The 17,022-nt window shown below is 51.8% G+C and overlaps 4 protein-coding genes across 4 annotated transcripts; 3 read left to right on the forward strand and 1 right to left on the reverse strand.

The window, feature by feature from the left end:
- Positions 1-5,368: 5,368 nt before the first annotated feature.
- BDZ83DRAFT_746657 (major facilitator superfamily transporter) lies at positions 5,369-7,328 on the reverse strand (the record flags this gene model as incomplete). Its single annotated transcript, XM_060513303.1, has 9 exons — positions 5,369-5,501; positions 5,555-5,645; positions 5,696-5,959; positions 6,019-6,081; positions 6,139-6,329; positions 6,386-6,943; positions 7,008-7,089; positions 7,152-7,160; positions 7,217-7,328. The coding sequence occupies 9 exons, from the start codon at positions 7,326-7,328 to the stop codon at positions 5,369-5,371; spliced, it is 1,503 nt and encodes a 500-aa protein (XP_060371306.1).
- Positions 7,329-8,441: 1,113 nt separating this feature from the next.
- Positions 8,442-9,876, forward strand: BDZ83DRAFT_715129 (FAD dependent oxidoreductase; the record flags this gene model as incomplete). The annotated part of the gene is given in 3 exon segments (XM_060511711.1): positions 8,442-9,520; positions 9,532-9,665; positions 9,722-9,876. The coding sequence occupies 3 exon segments, from the start codon at positions 8,442-8,444 to the stop codon at positions 9,874-9,876; spliced, it is 1,368 nt and encodes a 455-aa protein (XP_060371307.1).
- A 457-nt stretch (positions 9,877-10,333) lies between these two features.
- BDZ83DRAFT_646222 (uncharacterized protein) lies at positions 10,334-11,267 on the forward strand (the record flags this gene model as incomplete). The annotated part of the gene is made up of 2 exons (XM_060509938.1): positions 10,334-10,774; positions 10,824-11,267. 2 exons carry the CDS (start codon positions 10,334-10,336, stop codon positions 11,265-11,267), a joined length of 885 nt encoding a protein of 294 aa, XP_060371308.1.
- On the forward strand, positions 11,029-11,991 carry BDZ83DRAFT_243821 (uncharacterized protein). Its single transcript, XM_060501890.1, has one exon. It carries the CDS (start codon positions 11,264-11,266, stop codon positions 11,954-11,956), a length of 693 nt encoding a protein of 230 aa, XP_060371309.1. The 5' UTR covers positions 11,029-11,263; the 3' UTR covers positions 11,957-11,991.
- Positions 11,992-17,022: the final 5,031 nt, after the last annotated feature.

A 17,022-nucleotide genomic window follows, 5' to 3' on the forward strand; every position in this document is an offset into this window, starting at 1 on the left:
TCCCTTCTGTCCCCTTACTGGACACTACTCCGGCGCATCGCACCATCCTGAGAACGCGCGCGCCTTGTTCCTGCACGCTGATCACCATCCGCTGCATACCGCTGATAGGGCAGGCTGATATCGCCATCGCCCATGCTAATTTTGATAGAAGAGTCACCCATACAGAATGCTTACCTCCTCCCCAGACGGGCCGGTCTAAGTCACCGTTATCCCACCCTCGCGTGCCTCGGTGTTCACAGCTGGTCGCGTGGCCCCCCAAAGGGAACTTGCCCGAATGGACAGGTGCAAAAGGTATGGTTGTCAACATACTTTAGGTATTAGTGTCAGGTCTTGCGGTTGCGGTTATGCTTTTCAAACCTGACAGAGCGACATGAGCCTTGCAGGTTCAGCGAACAGATGCCGAGGTCATTATAGGACCCTCAGAACCGATTAGTATTCGAGGAAAATATCCCGTGCTGACGGTTCATCAACCCGTAGTCTCGTTTCAGCCCTGCCTGTCCACACTTCCCGTAAAGATACACTGACAGCGTCTGGGGCCATCCAGGATCCCTGACAACTGAGCTTGCCTACATCTTAACCACGAACATCCCGTGGTTTCGCACCCGGGGTCTTGTCCGAGGCCACTGCCGGCGACGACGAATCAGTCCTGTCACGTAAGAGAAATCTTCCAGACTTTGTTGAGATGCCTGTCTCTTCCTAGTCCTTTACTCGAAAGAAGCGGGCTTCAAAAGAAGGCCTGTTCGATTGATTATGCTTGTAAAGTGGTCTATCGTCCGTGCTTCGGTCCAAGCAGAGAGAAAAGTACTGCAAAGCTGAACGAAGTCCCGTCCCTCAATTAGAAAACCGCCTTAATAAGATCGCCCTAACTATGGGTGGCACATCCGATCAAACGTCTCATGCTCGCATGCTCCCTTTTTTTTTTTTTTTTTTTCATTCCCCTCCTTCACTTTTTCTGCCCACTACTGCACTTACCTCTTGTCTTTACATTAGCTTGTTCGTCAAAGGTATTGAGGAAAGGGTCAAATGATGTCGGAACCCGGGTTCCTCGGATTCGGGTGGCCTAATACTAGGTATGCCAGCAGCACCTGGCGCGTTGCACGCAAGATGCGAGGTACAGAACTGTCTGGCCCAACCTCACTGTTGCTCATAGCCGCCCGCGCAAGGATTCCACATCACGACGCGACGGATTACTTCTTGTCCCAAAGGTATAGGTAGATCTATACATGGTAGACTCAAAAAAGGGTTCCCACGGCCCCTCCGAAAAGAGGTTTCGGGACCTGTTCGTTTGAGAAGAACTGGGGGGTTCACGGTGCGGATTCCGAGAAAAAGAGAGGAAGGGGGCCTTGCTCTCAAACCCCTGATCTCTTCTCCATCACTCTCTTTTCCCCTTCGGTTCCATGACCCCATCTGTCCCCCACGCCCCTCCTTCTTAAGTTCTTCCCGTCCTTCGGGGGATCGGTTAGTACACAGTAGTTCAGATAAATCTCTGTAGGCGAGAACTCGGTCTTGGATAGATCGACTGTGCTAGGATCCCTTTTTTTGTTTTTCCCTTCCTTTCACATACGGACGGGAGGCGCGGGGGTTATGGAAAAAGAAGGTCGTCGGTGCCGCGGGGTGGTTCGTGTTCGTCGCCCCAAGTTTGCTTGTTGGTTTGTTGGGTGTTTTTTTGGTAGGTACAGTACTTTAGTCAACATGGTGTAAGCATGAACGGGTGTGATCAGTGCTCGAGATCTAGAAGCACTCGTGAGACGCTGGACAATGAGAGAACTAGTGGGAGAAATTTTCTCCTTTTCGCTTTGCAACTTGCTTTTCTTCACCACCCCACGTGTGCGATGGCCCCCCCGCTACGTTGGTGGCCTAGTTTGCGTCCCGCAAACATGTTGTCGAGACGAGTGCTCACCGGAGTATTCACACCGGAAAAGCGCATGAGTGAGTGCTTTGCTTCATGGTGGGCTAGATCCGCTCGATGATCTGAGTGTCTTGTTTTTCTGTTTGAGTGCTCTCGTTACATCTTATCGTCTATCGCGCCGGTAGCCGGTAGAGGTAGACGGTGAGGGTTGAGTTTTGATAAACAGTCGAAGAAGCCGGGCCGACTTTTGCGGTGGTTTGGGCTCTGTCGTACAAAAGCGTTGATGTAACGGCGATGCCGCATTTCGTCGTTTGACCCTTTGAGGATGGATGATGTGTTGTAAGAGTGATTCAGGGGATGTTTGTTATTAATGGACTCTGAATGCCCGGGCAATCGTGGCCGGTGACTTTCCGGACCAGTTGTAATGCGACTGATATGAGGCTTTCGATGGTAGACGAGGTAAAACTTGCCAGCATATGCCCCTTCAGAAGCTATCGCGGACGCCGCGCTTGAAGCCGTCTTCCGTTGGCGACGACGTTACATGTATGAACGACTTATGGTCGGCCAGAGCCCTGCTATCCAGCCATCGATCATCGGTCTCTGGGCAAGATTTCGTGGGAAGACTGCAGTCTTAAAAGAGAACATAGGTGGTGTCGAGAAGCTTCCCTCATTATGATTAGCAGTAACGTTATAGATTATCATGCACAAAGAATGGATTATCCTTCCTCCCTCGTTCGCCCTGTCGTCAGAGATTCCATGAAGCGAGGGCAGGCGTACTCAAAAGAAAAGAACGTAGATGTTGAGTGAATGGTGATTACACACGTGGCAACGGGTCAGAATCACGTAGAAAAGGAACACAAACACGGGAGAAATGAACTCTCGCTCGAATCTAAACTCTATTATCTCTCACACATGAGTTGGAGGGCATTGTCTTCGGACCAGCTCCACAGGACCGTCTGAGATTCTCCAGCTTGCCATATTGTATACGGAACAAACAACAAATACATGACTCTACTAAAGTGAAGCAGGGCGTAGAGCTAACTACTGCTCTTCGTTCCACGTGTAATATGGGTTGAACACGCTGCAGGTAATGGAGGGAGTCTGGAAATTTGGTTCTAGGTGGCAAGATGCAATAGGCCGACACTGTGGGTGTTCAACACCTGAAGTCCTGGAGATCCTTGGCTTCCGTAGATGGGAAGTGTCTAATGATTTACAGTCCCGGACAGGAACTTTGCGACCATGTGTAATCTAGAGAGACGAGCGAAGGCCAGCAAAGTCTTGGACATTATCCTGGTATCAAATTGGTCAAGTCTAATCCCATCTCAGAGCGAGCTTGAGTCGAGGAGTTGTTCTCAGTACGGAAGCTTCTCCATCGAACAATACTTTCCAGCCAGCAGTGAGACTCTTAAGTTCGGTTTGAACAGCAGCTGAAATTCTAAAAGTATCATTCCTTTTGGGACGACCCTAAGCTCGTCTGGCAGGAGGGTTCGAAGAGGAGGGTGCAATCGCGGCCTGATCATGGGCTGTATGGATATATGTTAACACAGCGAGCATTAAAAAAGCTTAACCTTCACTTTTATCCAGGTATTCTTATACATACCGTATTTTCTGGGTGGCTGGGGATGAATTCCAAATAGTTCCCATAGTACTCACTGCCTCTGGGCGTACTTGAGGGAATACCAGGCATGAGACAGCTATGTCCGGGTCAGCTTCAAAGCGGCGTGTCAATGATAATTTTCGGCGTATTCACTACGTCTCTTCCTTGTTCTATCAGCTACAGACCCTGTCAATACTAACTAGGTGGATTGAAGTATTTACCCGCTCAACGCTGGACTGCAATAATTGATAGCTGATCGCTATCTCAATGTAAATGAGTTTGTTACTATATCAGAGGAACGTTACGGGCTGATATGCCCACATCAACAGTCAACAAAATGATTCCAATGTCTTGCTTGATATTCGGGAGACTCTTGAGGGGTATCCGGTCTCCATGGCAGCATAACTTCTTCACTCCTCCACTCCTCATAAAAGTCAAAGATATGGATGCGTCTCAACTATTTTCACGCTGCATGACGACATTACCTACAGGTAGATTCTAGTATCCTAGTATTCTACACAATGCCAGAATGAAGACAGTCTCGGGAGCGGAAGCCTGAGATTCCTGTCAGATCAGGAAGCCGGAGAACCTATGTGGTCATCCTGAAGCACTAGAAGTGCGCCTGGCAATCACTGCTAACCTACCGGCACCTGCCGCCTCGCACCTTCCCACGTGTACGTCCCTCTGCCCTCGAGGTGGTTGTCCGGGTGACGTACCTACCTACTTAAGTGGTCTGATTACCCTTCCTGTCACCAGCACAGCAGCGCCCGTCTAGGTCGAGGAGGTCAGGTCAAGCTGTGTGCGAGGTGGTCGAGTGGTCAAATAAACAAACACTTTAATAAAGTCAAAGTCTGGGTTTACTGAGGGGCGCGCTGTTCGAATCTGGGCAGGGGCGTGAATTGTAAGGTCAGTCATCACTATCCCTTCCTCCTTTCTTTTTTGGCGGTCTGCAGAGTTGTTCGTGTGTGTTTTGATACTCTCGATGTCCATTGCTGTATGACGATGGCGATGAGACTTCAACACACACCTTGAAACGAGTATAACGGCCAGCGAAACAGGGGTCGCATAACTTGAGGTTTGCGGCATCACTCCTTCTACTCAGGAAGATCTTGACGCTCGCCCGCAGGTTCGTGACTAAAGAGCTGACGGTGGTGCTTTGTTCCTGGCTGCTATATCTTTTGGGGGCTTAACACACCCTTGATTTCACCAACTCGGGACGTCGCGCCTCATGTACCGAGAAAGTGCCCTGAGAAGATTACTGCCTTCGACTTTTGCATATTGACTTCTTTGGACAATGAAAACGAATGGTCGTCTTTGGCAACAAGGGACAAGAGCGGATGTCCCTGACCGAACGATCTGGCAGGGAATCGTATATTCAAGTAAGCTGTGGTACTCCAGGATGGCTGAAGTAGAATGAGACGAGTACGGGTTGATATTCTCGACTTATAGATAGGAAATACCCCTCGTCGGTTTGATGATTCAGTTGGGCACATATGAGAGCCTGGGCTCAGACAGATTCAGGTGAGGAATATGAGAGTTTCTAACTCTGAAAATCAAAAGGGGGGAAATCCCGAGCATGGGTTGAGTGGTAATTAAGTGCTTCGGGTCTCAAAATCACTGCGAGCGGCTGTCCCTGATAAGCTGTTAGCCAAACTCTAGTCCTAGAGGAAGCGAGCTATCATTGAGTTTAACACCTTGAGTAAAATGAGGTAATTATACCAAAGGGTGGGTGTATATGATGTTCAACGATCGTAGGGAAAATTTGACGCTTCAAATGTGTTTGAGTCAAATCTATCTCTAATATTCGATGACTCTAAATTTACTTATGGCCACGGATATCAAAGTACAGTAAGCCAATATCCATCAAGGGAACCCGGGTTCCAGTGCCTAGAGAATACCCGAGTCCGGTAAGTGACACGAACTTAGACTTCCGGCACAATGGCAGCTGACTTCGCTTTCCGGTCGACGGAATCGCGAGCGATCGAATCCGCTGCGTCCCTATCACCCGCCTCAGCGGCCTCAATAATAGTAGCTCTGAACTGCTCTCTCTTGGGCCTACATGAATCGTTAGAAGCTGACTCAAGTATCGAACAGGTGGGTGAACATACTCGAGATGCTTTGCATCAATGTAACGAAGTACACACGTCATGATAATGACGAGGACACCAATGGCAATAGCTGACTGCCAGGCGTACTTGTCTGTTGATGGTCAGAGCCATGGCAGTTGTGCGTTTGGGCCTTAGACTTACAATACGGTGCCTGAGTTGCTGGCCATACCAGAACCTGCGACCAAGCGGAGATGGCGTAGTATCCCGCGATGGCGACTCCGACGATAAGAGTCCGCGCCTCGGGGTCATGGGGTAGAATATCGGCCAGCCATGCGAAGATGAGAGGCGCGGTTCCCATTGCCGTGAAGAGGATGAAGTTGGACGCGTAGGCTGTGGCGAGCGGTGTCGTAGTTGGGTGTGAGGACCAGACGCTCATCGCGATACAGCATGCAATGCCAATTACAGCTGTACAAGTTGTCAGAATGGACTTGTCTTAGTAGAGGGGGGTGTGAGGTGATGCTTACCTTGAACAACGATGAGAGTCCATCGTGTCATGAACAAGTCCGACAAGATTGCCCAGATCCAGACTGTATTTCATGTCAGTCTCGGCTCTAGCCACAAGTTCCAAAAGATTTCAGACGTACCGAAAACCACATTAATCGCACTTCCACCAATGGGAATGGCGTTCACTTCGGACGTCGACCACCTGGGGGTTCCATCCGGATTCTTCAAGGCCTTCAGGAACAGGCCGAAGTAGTTATTGCCATACGACAAGAGGACAGTCGCAATGTACAGAACGGGTACGAAATAGATTACCCAACTCTTAAATGCACGCCTGTTCCAGTTAGCTCTCTGTCACTGGTAGGAAAGAAGGATCGGGTATCATCGAACCTGGCAGCGGCCCATGTCATCTTTTTGGGCTCTGCTTTACCATGACGCTCCAACCGCTCCATAGCAAGCTCTGCGTGCCCCTTCTTGAACCAAAACGCGCGGGGGTTGGGGTTGTTAGGTGTATCTGGAAGAAGGAAGAAGCCCGCAGCGCCGACGCACACAGTCATGATGGCATTCACGACAAAAAGCCAGCGCCAGCCGGCCATGCCGTGTAGCCCATGCATGGAGCTTCTAATGGCAACTTGCAGCGCACCCGACATCATGGAGCCCACCGCCTGACACGAGTGATAGAATCCCATGCGCTTGGCCAACTCGGACGGGGTGTACCAGTGCATCAGTAGCGTCATCATGCCGGGCCACGCACTGCTCTCGCAGAGGCCGAGCAGAACGCGGAGCGCGTAGACTTGTTGCGCGTTTTTGGTGAGGGCGATCATGCCTGTGATGATGCCCCATAGGACCTCGAGGCCAGAGAGCCAGTAGCTCGGTCGCACGTAAGTCAGGATGATTTGGGAGGGAATAAGCATGATGCAGTAGGCAACGTTGAAGTACGTTGTGAAGCTGAGATCAGAGGTCGGTTGGCGTTGACGGTCCTGAAAAAGTTGCTCTTGAGGGCTGGACGTACTAGTTGAGCTCATTGCCGTAGAGGTTGAGGTCTTCTTTCATGCCAGAAACGTATGCGTTGCTGATGTTCGTCTGGTCAAGGTCTTGACACCAACGTTAACCAGACCGTCCCTTACCGAGGAACTCGAGCTGTTCTACGACTTACATTTGATGACTAGAGAAATGAATTAGCTTATGTAGCACACATGGAGGATCCTCGTAATTGTTCACCCTGTGAAATGCAACCGAACGTCATCAAGAATATGTCCAGTCTCCTAACGAGCTTCCTCTCCTCTGGCGTTCGCTCATGGCGTGCCGCGAAGGCAAGGCTGCCGAAGATCATATTGTCGATTGGCTGTTTAAAGATTTCCAGGGTCTTTGAACGAGGGGCATCACGAGGAAGAACACCGTCGCATGACGGCTGGCGCAATGTTCTCCCGGCAGGTCTATATAAGGCGCGGATCGTCACATCTCTCTCTGCTCTGCCCAACGGAATGTGTTTTCCAGATAAGACAGGGAAGGTTTCCCGGCACTATATTACCCCATGTTTTGTCAAAGCTGTCTATCTCACGGTCAAAACCCCGACCCGGCTCAAGTTGCAGAAGTTCCGTTATCACCTGATAGGCAGACGTTGCAGCGTTGCTGGGACCTGGAGATAGGTTCGGGAAAGAGGGGGAGGGATGCCGGTGCACAAACGCGGGCCGAACTCTTATTGGAGCGGTCTTGGCCGCCCGATGAGCGGCGGGTCCTCCGACGACCGCAGATACCCCGGGGCTGGTAAGCTGATAAGCAGTCACCCAACTTTGCCTCTTGTTACCTGAATTGCATCTCTTAATTTCTTCCTTATTGTACTTTGCCGGTCTGCGGTGGACAAGTACCATCTAGAGAGACAAATACCTAAGGCAACGACTTCAGTCCTCACGTAATATGTGCTGTGATCGGTCTCCAAGGTTTCCAAGCTCTTGTCCCAAAGTAGATCGACCACTGTGATAATATCACAAAAGAACACGGCATGTGTGCGCGTCTCCTTGCAGTAGCTGATGCATCCGGTTGCCATATTCAGTTCGAGACATGAAGTGGGTTGAGAGGTTGTGGTCCTATCGCTGCGGGAGCGGAGCGATGTTCGCCGCCAGAATATCGGAAGCACCTCCGACTTCGTCCCCACCTGCATGTACCCGACAAATTACCACAGACAACACCTACCTCTCAGATTTGAGCAAAGATTGAATCATGGCTATCGCCCGGCTTATCTCGCCCAAGAGGATCAACTCGCGGACATATTGCACCGGTTTTACACAGCCGAAGGCAGGCTTGGAAGAGAGCGTCTAACCATCAGCGGAGGCTGTCCGCTCATGAAGAACTTATCATAATAAGGCGAGCTGTTGCGTTTACGAGTATCGACATATGCTCGGCAAATTCAACCAAGCTTACTTGTTCTCGAGAGGGTCAACTCATGATGACTGGTCTTCCTATTCTTGATCCCTGTATCTCGTTCTGGCAACAGACGACAAGATCATATCCTTACCTCAACCACAACGATGAGGCTCCCGTACCGAAAACCGCGAGATATGTCATTATTGGCTCAGGAATCTCTGGCGCATTAACGGCCTTTAAGCTGGTCGAGGGCGGTGTAACAGCATCAGGCATTGTCATACTCGAAGCAAGGGAAGCAGCTAGCGGTGCCAGCTCTCGCAATGCAGGACATATTCGACCAGACGCCTTTCGCGGTTTCACGGTCTACAAATCATTACACGGCGAGGAGCAGGCCTTGAAGATCATCGCCAACGAGAGGACCGTGTTCCTTGCAGTCGATGACTTCGCGAAGAAGCACAACGTCCCATTCGATTTTGTCCCGACAACCACCTTTGATGTTTGCCTGACTCAGGAATTTGCAGACCATAATGTCAAGAGCTTCGAGGCATACCGGAGCGCTGGCGGCGACGTTGCTCACATCAAGTTCTACCCTGCCGAGGAAGCTCGAGAAAAAACAAGCGTCCCGCAAGCTCTATGCGCATACGAATGGCCGGCAGGTTCTAGCCATCCTGCCAAACTAGCCCAGTGGCTCCTGGCCCAATGTATCAGTAAAGGCGTGCAGTTCCTGACCCATTGCCCAGCAACCTCGGTGACACCATCATCATCTGGCGTAGAGCAGATTGCTTGGGATGTCAAAACACCGCGAGGTACTGTAACAGCGCCAACAGTTATTCACTGCACCAATGCCTTCGTACCGCACTTGCTGCCACAGCTATCGTCCCTCGTTACACCAGAGCGCGCGCAGGCCCATGCTTTCGTACCGCCTGCGGCTCTCACCGGCAACAAGGTGCTGCAGAGCACCATCTCTCTGCGTAGGGGCCTGCGTTGGTTCTACTCGGTCAATCAACGCCGTTCAGACGGCGTCATCATCCTCGGGTCCGCCTCGGCAAGCCCCAAAGTCAGTCAAGCGGCGTATGTGGAAAGACAGACAGCCGACGACAGCGAGTATAGCGCGGAGATTCGCGATGATGCCGTTGCCAACTTCCAAGACTGTCTACCAGAGTGCAGGCCAGAGAAGTTGCGCCACGGCGAGGGCTGCAGCACACATGGACGGGTATCATTGGCATGACGCCCGACTTGGTACCCTTTATCGGGAGGGTTGATGGCTCCCCAGGTCAATGGGTGTGTGCCGGTTTCAATGGACATGGTGAGTGATCAGTCGTTCCTGCAGACTGCCCAGTTCCTGACTTGATGGTTTCATAGGGATGGCGAGAATCTTTACGTGTGCGTCAGGCCTTGCAAAAATGATTTTAGGTGGAACATGGCGGGATACCGAGTTGCCAGAGTGTTTTGAGATGACCTCGGACAGACTTCAAAGGTTGCGAGAACAACAGCCAAAGCAAGCGTCGAAGATATGAAAATCGCAAGATATGAAGAGAAAAGTCAAAGTTAGCTTAGTGGTCAGAATCAGAACCGTGACGTCAAAGCAGTGTACATTCTTCGAGGAAGGTTCAAAGAGTCTCAACTAAGGTACCTTACCTTCGGTTTATACGTTTGTACTCGAGGAAGTTGAGGCGAGCATGGCGGGGTCCCATCGGATATGTGCACGGACCAGGCTAGTGATGCGGGCGGTGTGACCGCGCATTTGCATGTACCACGGCAGAATACCTGAATTTTGGTTCTTTCCAACTTTTGCGCACCGAAGCCCAACCTGACTTCATCATACTACTCTTGACTCCCGACACAGCCCAAAAGCACGTTCCTTGGACTCTAACATTCGTTGAACAATTAGAAGTGCCACATTATATCCATCTGTATCCCAACTAATCTTAGCCAACTCCGATTCAGATTGCAACAATGCCGCCGAGCACCAACATGGTCCCCGAAACACCTCCGGGTAGAGGTATCTCCTCTCGCCTGTTGACAATGAAGTTTATGCAGAGAGCTGCTGCATCGGACGCTACACCGGAACCTTCTCCAGAAGAGCCCTCATCTAAGCGGCGCAAGTTCCAAAACTCGCCCCTCACCGGCGACTTTCATTCCTTTGATCAGACGGCCGTTCAGGCGGCTCTGAAGCAACAAGAAGCTAAGCGCTTGTCGGCATTGGAAGCGTCTAGAGTAGAGCTTGCAGACACGCACTGGGTTCTTGATGGTGCTTGGGACAAGTCTACCGAAACAGAGAATGCGCCGCCAAACATCGTCTATATAGGATACGCGGATATCGATATTGCCGATGGAGAGGAGGAAGCCACCGCCACTGCCACTGCACAGGTTGGGAGGATGAAAATTGAAAGCAACAAAAAGAAGGCTACCAAGGTAATGCCAAAACCATGAGTCTTGCAATAACCTAGCTAACTCATGTCAGAATGCCAAGAAGGAGACACCCAAAAAGACGAAGCCCCAGTCGAGCGACTCCGATGGCTCTACCGAATCCGATGACTCCAGTGATGGATCCAGTGACGAAGATGAAGCCTCCTCCTCAAGCGACGAAGAGGCTTCAATGAAAACACCTCCGAAAGCCGTGAAAGGCCTCGCGTCTGGCGGCCAGGGTCGGACAAGGGTCAATCTCCAAGCGAAGAAATCAAGCGAGTCTATGAAGGCCAAGGAATTCCGGGAGAAGAGAATGAAGAAGGAAGTCAAGCTGAACAAGCTGGCATCTATCTCCGGCGGTGCTACAGGCGGCTTCTCCGGAGCAGGAAAACCGAACGCGCCCTTCAACTGCCACAACTGCAACAAGCCGGGGCACAGGGCCGCCGACTGCCCACAGCGACAAGGAGGCAAGCGGAAGTCGTTTGATAGATCACGATGAACCTCTGTCTGACCAAGCGTGCTTTTTCATTTACAAGATACCCCTCATGCCCGGATTTGGCTTGCTTACCGGTTCTTCTATTTCTGCTTTGCGAAGTGGGAGCGAGATTCTTGTCGGCCTCACGGCAGGCTCCCGCCTTGCGAGAGATCACGGAGGAAATAGGTTATGGGATTGACGAAAGAATCCTGCTGAGCGGATATTCGATCAACACAACACGTAGTTACGTACTGCCTCCCTCGCCGGGCTACGAAAGCCCGGAATGGGCCGGCAACCTTAATGAAAAAGAAATGACCACCAACCCCATCTTCTGTGTCGCCGCGCATGCGATATGGCCGAACAATGGCCTGGATATCGACGGACTGACTCGGTCTGGTCAAGCTACATGTGATGAGCTCCAGACGCAGATGAACTCGAATGATAGACGGCATGAGCTGGCTCCAGAGCCAGGTACCAGGCTATACACAGCTGCCTTGCCGTCTGAACATAAACAAGAAGTCAAGGGCCGCGGAACAAGCGCGTTTGCCCGGCTTGGGACACAATATGCTCCCTTCATTAATCATCTTTTTGGGGATGGCAGCCGAGCGAAACATCCACAACTGCCGATGATCAGACTAACAGAAACCCTGTCGACACGTTTCCCCTACATCTCGATGAGAATCTCATGCATCGGCCTACCTTTCGTCTCTTAGCCTCCTCGGACACGGGAAAGAAGCCCGCATGTGAAATGTCGATCTCCTGCGTAGTTCAGGCCGGCTCGCTCAAAACGGCACCACGGAAACTCTGGGGGTTACGAGCCGGCGCCGCGGGAAACTCGAACTTTGGATGGTGGGGTGACAAGCTTTCGCCCGCAAAAACTCACCATCTCTTCTATACCGAATCTCATGTACTGAGGGATCGTAGGATCGTATCATCCTCGCATAAGCAAGCTTATATCTGCTGCATAGGGTTCCGCAAGGATAGGCCGCTGGCGACCCAGTCATAGCTGCGACTCTCGCCTTGATTGTCATTACCGCATTATGGACGCGATGATTGTCGCAAAAGTCAACGCTCGAGTCCCTAGGAGCCAATTTCGTAACGTTGGTATCGAGTGGTAATACTCATCGCAAAGTATGGTAAACACCGTCGCGGCATATGGACAATCATAGCTTGAACATGTACATATACTTCATGTTAAACCGATGCAAAAGATCTTGATCGGCAAATTAACTCGATGGTCAAGTGCCACTAGAACGGCGGGAAACCTTAGTACAGATTGCAATTCAAATTGCAGTTCATGACCGTTATCATAGCCAGGGCTAGAAACTCGGCCTCTATGGGGGTGCCACTTTGAAAGGGACGATGGCAAGAGGAGGGAGGTTCCTTTTGGCCCGATTTCGTTCAATTTTGACTTGACGCAGAACGCCCGGACGCAGTCGCTTGTCAACCGACCGCTTTGCCTATAGCACCGGCCGTAGCTCTCCGTACTTTGAACTACGTACCTCGAATTGGCTCTTCTCGAGGTTTCTCAAACTCGGTCGTCAACTGTTCACCTTTGCGAAACCAAGCTCGGGTCGCGATCGTCATGACAGGCCGGGCTTAGACGGCGAGGAGAGGATGGTCATGTTAGTCCAACATCCCCGCAAGATACCTACCTAGGTCCGAATGTGTGGAATATCGTCAGACCTGACAAGGGACGGCCGTATCGTCCTATTGTGGATAGCGCAGCCGCATACTTGCTTGGGAACTAGGCGAGCGGGCCGCATTATTTTCGCAGTGAAGAGGGGTTGAGAAGAGGGACTGAACGTCAGACGTGAGGAGAGGAGCAAAAGGCAACATGGTTCAGCAGCGGTCAGTTATCGACGGGCGGCGGTCTGGAAGATGGACAAGCCAGGTCGTGCTTGTTGCGGGTTCAACAAATGTTCAAAGTGGGCGCCCGGGAAGACGGAATGACTCGCCGATCCAGAATGACGGACCAGAAGATCTTGTCACGCACTCGAGTATCCGTACCAAGAAACAATAGAGACGGCTTGGTTGAATCGACTGCCCTCGGAGTTTCGTCCGACGCCTGCCAGTTCGCTCAGCTCGCCTTTTCCTGTCACCCGGAAATATGCAATGAATCGGTTATGGAATCGGGGGATTTCAAAGTCATTGGCGCCTTTAAGGTTTGATGGTCAGCACAGCTGCGAGAGACTCACTCGTGGAAGCGAGGGCGGGGCCATGGTTACATGGTCTGTTTCTGTTACCGGACACTGATCATGGATGGTATGCAGTTTTCGACTTCTGTGGATATCTGAACACAGCTTGTTTGGATTTTGGCCACAAGCGGGCGTCGCCGTGCCACCCGCGGATCGCTTGCTCGAGGCACCAGGAAAATTATTGAACCTGCACAGTACGGATCCTTACAACTTCTGCTTTGACGATCCCATATAAAAGTGTCGGTATCAACGCGGAATGTGGGCTGCGCGATCAGGATACCCGTAAAGTTCGATCCCCTACAGAGATGCAGACGAGGAGGCTGTAGGATCGTAATGGGATCGACAATCAACGCCGTGTCTGCTGTCTGTCAAAACCAGCTAGAACGACCACAGGTATGCCGAGAAATCCAGTCGGCCGTGCATGAGAGCGGCATGGCATCCCGCCAGGCGGATCGAATCCGAATCGCCGCCCACAATTTGGGGCTGCATAGCTAATGCTCACTAATCTGTCTAGGCTAACATGGCACACGTGTGCTGATGTCTGTTGCTCCAGTCAAGTTGTGAGTGATTGTGGGTTGGCATACCAATAGATCCAGGCAATCGCCTCTTATGTATCCTATGAAGCATGTGAGCAAGAAAGTGTGGCAGACTAGGTTCGTCCAATGCGAACAGCAGCACCACACCACCACGATAGCTCCAGCCATGCACAATGTCCGCAGGATACTGGTATGGCCTCCCACGGCGGGCCCTTGCCTGGAGTGGGCACTTGAGTTGACGAGAAATATCACGTTGACCCAGATGGTGCTGACAGCAGTATTATTCGATACTGACTTGAGTATTCCCAACAAACAGTCCTGGCGCTTCAAGTTGAGAGCTTCATGGGTATGGAACATGGGATCTTGAACTATGATTGTAAGTTGCCGACGACCCCTCTTTCACTCGGGTCTGTATCCAAGTTGCACCCCTGATGGAAGGACGAGTCGACTAGCTGGACTGACTGCTTTGCAAATTGCTTACAACCCGCGCAGTTTTGCTTATCTCGACGTTACTCAGGCTCTATTACTTTCAAGTTGACACCACCGCGAGCCAACCAAGTCCGAGCTTTTCAAGGCGTTTAACAGTACTCCGTACGGTGATGACGGCCCTGGGAACCCAAAAAACGCAACCAGATTGCCGGGAAAGACGCAAGACCAGGGGGGTTGTATGTTTTCTCCCCGAACGGCGAAACATTCGCATGTTCACCCCCCCTGTCCGCCTGTCTCGCCAGTTTTTCTTCTTCGGCGATTGACACCCGAAAACTGCAACATCCGACTACGGGCTCAAGGGCTCTGTCTCTCTCCCTTGTCACCGCCTTGCCCTTGATCTTTGCTCATCAGCCAACAAACCCAACTGGGGCTGACGGGATCTGACAGGGGGGGCGGGGGAGAACCTCAGAAACATGGACCATGGCCCTTTTTGCGAGGCTTTCGAGGAGTACTCCGTAACCCGGCCGGCCAAGCTGTACCCCCAATATCGCCACGTATTCTTGCATTTCAGCATCAACTTTCCCATCCCGCGCGAGGGTCGACGTCCGAATGGCACCTTGGCTGAGGAGGGTGGGATCGAGAACAAGAAGGAATAAATCCGACCGCAGGGCGAGAACAGATTATCAGGGGAAATTACCAGAGACAGCGGGCCAGCCCGAGTTTACCGTCCGCGCTCATTGCTTCTTCTTCAGAAGAAGCCTTCGATGAACCACGGTAGAGCGAGAGCAAGATCAGCAAGTGACCCCCAACAAAAAACAACCTCAACGAGGCGAACAGCGATATTCGTAACATCAACCAGTCAATGTCGAGAGGGCAATGCGTGGCATGCTGGAAAGAAAAGCCCGAAAACGACCCCTGTATCCGTACAGCATTGCTCAATAGTTACACCGGTGACCGCGGTGCCGCGGCAGCTCAAAGGCAGCCCTTGTCGCCGCCCGTCCCTTTTTCCCCAGGCCGGTCCGCTCCCGCCGCTCCGCGTCCACAGGCCCAGGAAATACCCCCAAAGGAATGTCGATATCATTCGTTTTCGATGTCAAATCATCCCACCACCGCCAAAGACCCGCGGCGAAATTAGGAATTGTCACGCTTGCCCTACCGTACTTGGGGTAGGTGAAAGAAGGGAAAAGACGCGAAACCATTGGAAGCAAGCCACCCGATGACCGACGCAAGACTTTCCCGTCCTGCACCCCAAAGACGGCGGCGTTGCTTTTGCAGCCTGGGCACTAGGGAACTAGGGGACTACTGGGCCTTTGCGCAGTAGCTGCACTGGGCCTAGTAGTTGCATCCTACATTCCGGTGTACGGATATGGAGACCGATGTTTGCTTTCCGAACCCGCGACCACGATTAATCATCGTGGTCACGGCATGGCCCCCAAGTTCGTATCTTTTTCATTCTCCAACCTCTAACATTAAGATGCGGCTCATATAGCACCGGGTTGCTGGGCTCATTGTGTACCATCAATAAGCTGCGCTGGCTTCTCTCGCCGAACCACCGTGTGTGCCTCGTTTCAAAGGGACCTGACAACCGCCTCTTTTCCCACGTGGAGCCACAGGCGGCTGGGGTAGCCCGGCGACCAAGCCATAAAACCCCAAAGAGGGAGGGTGTGATGAAATTGAGGCTTTCACGGCTTCCTACTCAGGAACAGTTCCAACGGACACGTCCATGTTGATCTCTTGTCTGAAATGACTCTCGTATTGTTCGTCTTTCCCGCCAAGAGGGCAGATGACGGGGATGTAAGTCAAAGGTCCGACAATAGGTCTGTCACATATATCAGATGTCATGCTTCACAGCCAGCTACTGGTACAGCTGAACCTAAGTACATCCCGCGCCTGACCCCAGGAGGAATGCGATTCGGCCATGGGATCAAGCAGGGGCTTTGCGTCAGCTTTGCGAGCGGCAATGATTACGGATACATTCCTAGAGTAATGAGCTCAGAACATTCCAGCTTTCCAAAGATCCCGCCTTGCCCGACCATCTTCTCACCTTGGATACCTTGACAGTGGTAGACGGAACGGGAACGGCAGTAGGCGGATGTTTCAGAGACGGCAGCCCACACCTTCGGATCTTCCGCAGTCTCCATTAACAAGCCGTCATCAACATCATGTCATCGGGTCGTTCAGCTGTAGCAAAAAATGGGCCCAGCACGTTTGTTGCAACAACGCCAACCCATTAGCACCACCAGCGGTAGCCCGGTTATCGCACACTGTGGTCATGATCCCGCTGGAGCCGTCTTCTCCGGCTCTTCCCTGATCTTCTCTAGCTAGAACCATGGCTCCGTCACGGTGAACCGAAGATCAGATCAAAGGGAAGGCGGAGGCGGATGCGGAGACGATGGTGACTTGACTGTACAGTAACCACTGCCGCTGCCGCTGCCACTGCCGCCATGATACCTTACGCAAGCCTACCTGCCTGGCGAGGTAGGTCTGACTGACGAGTGCGACCTTCCCAGCAGAGCAGCGTAGTATAACCGTAGGCTGGTTTGCCGGGTTTGCCCAGACTCAAAGATCAGCAAGCAGAGTGTCCGCTTCCGTCCATGGCTTCTAGAGTCCGTCTGG

The sequence above is a fragment of the Colletotrichum acutatum genome (genome assembly GCF_030867785.1).
Source record: "Colletotrichum acutatum strain CBS 112980 chromosome Unknown BDZ83scaffold_3, whole genome shotgun sequence".
In the NCBI taxonomy this organism is placed as follows: Eukaryota; Fungi; Ascomycota; class Sordariomycetes; order Glomerellales; family Glomerellaceae; genus Colletotrichum; species Colletotrichum acutatum.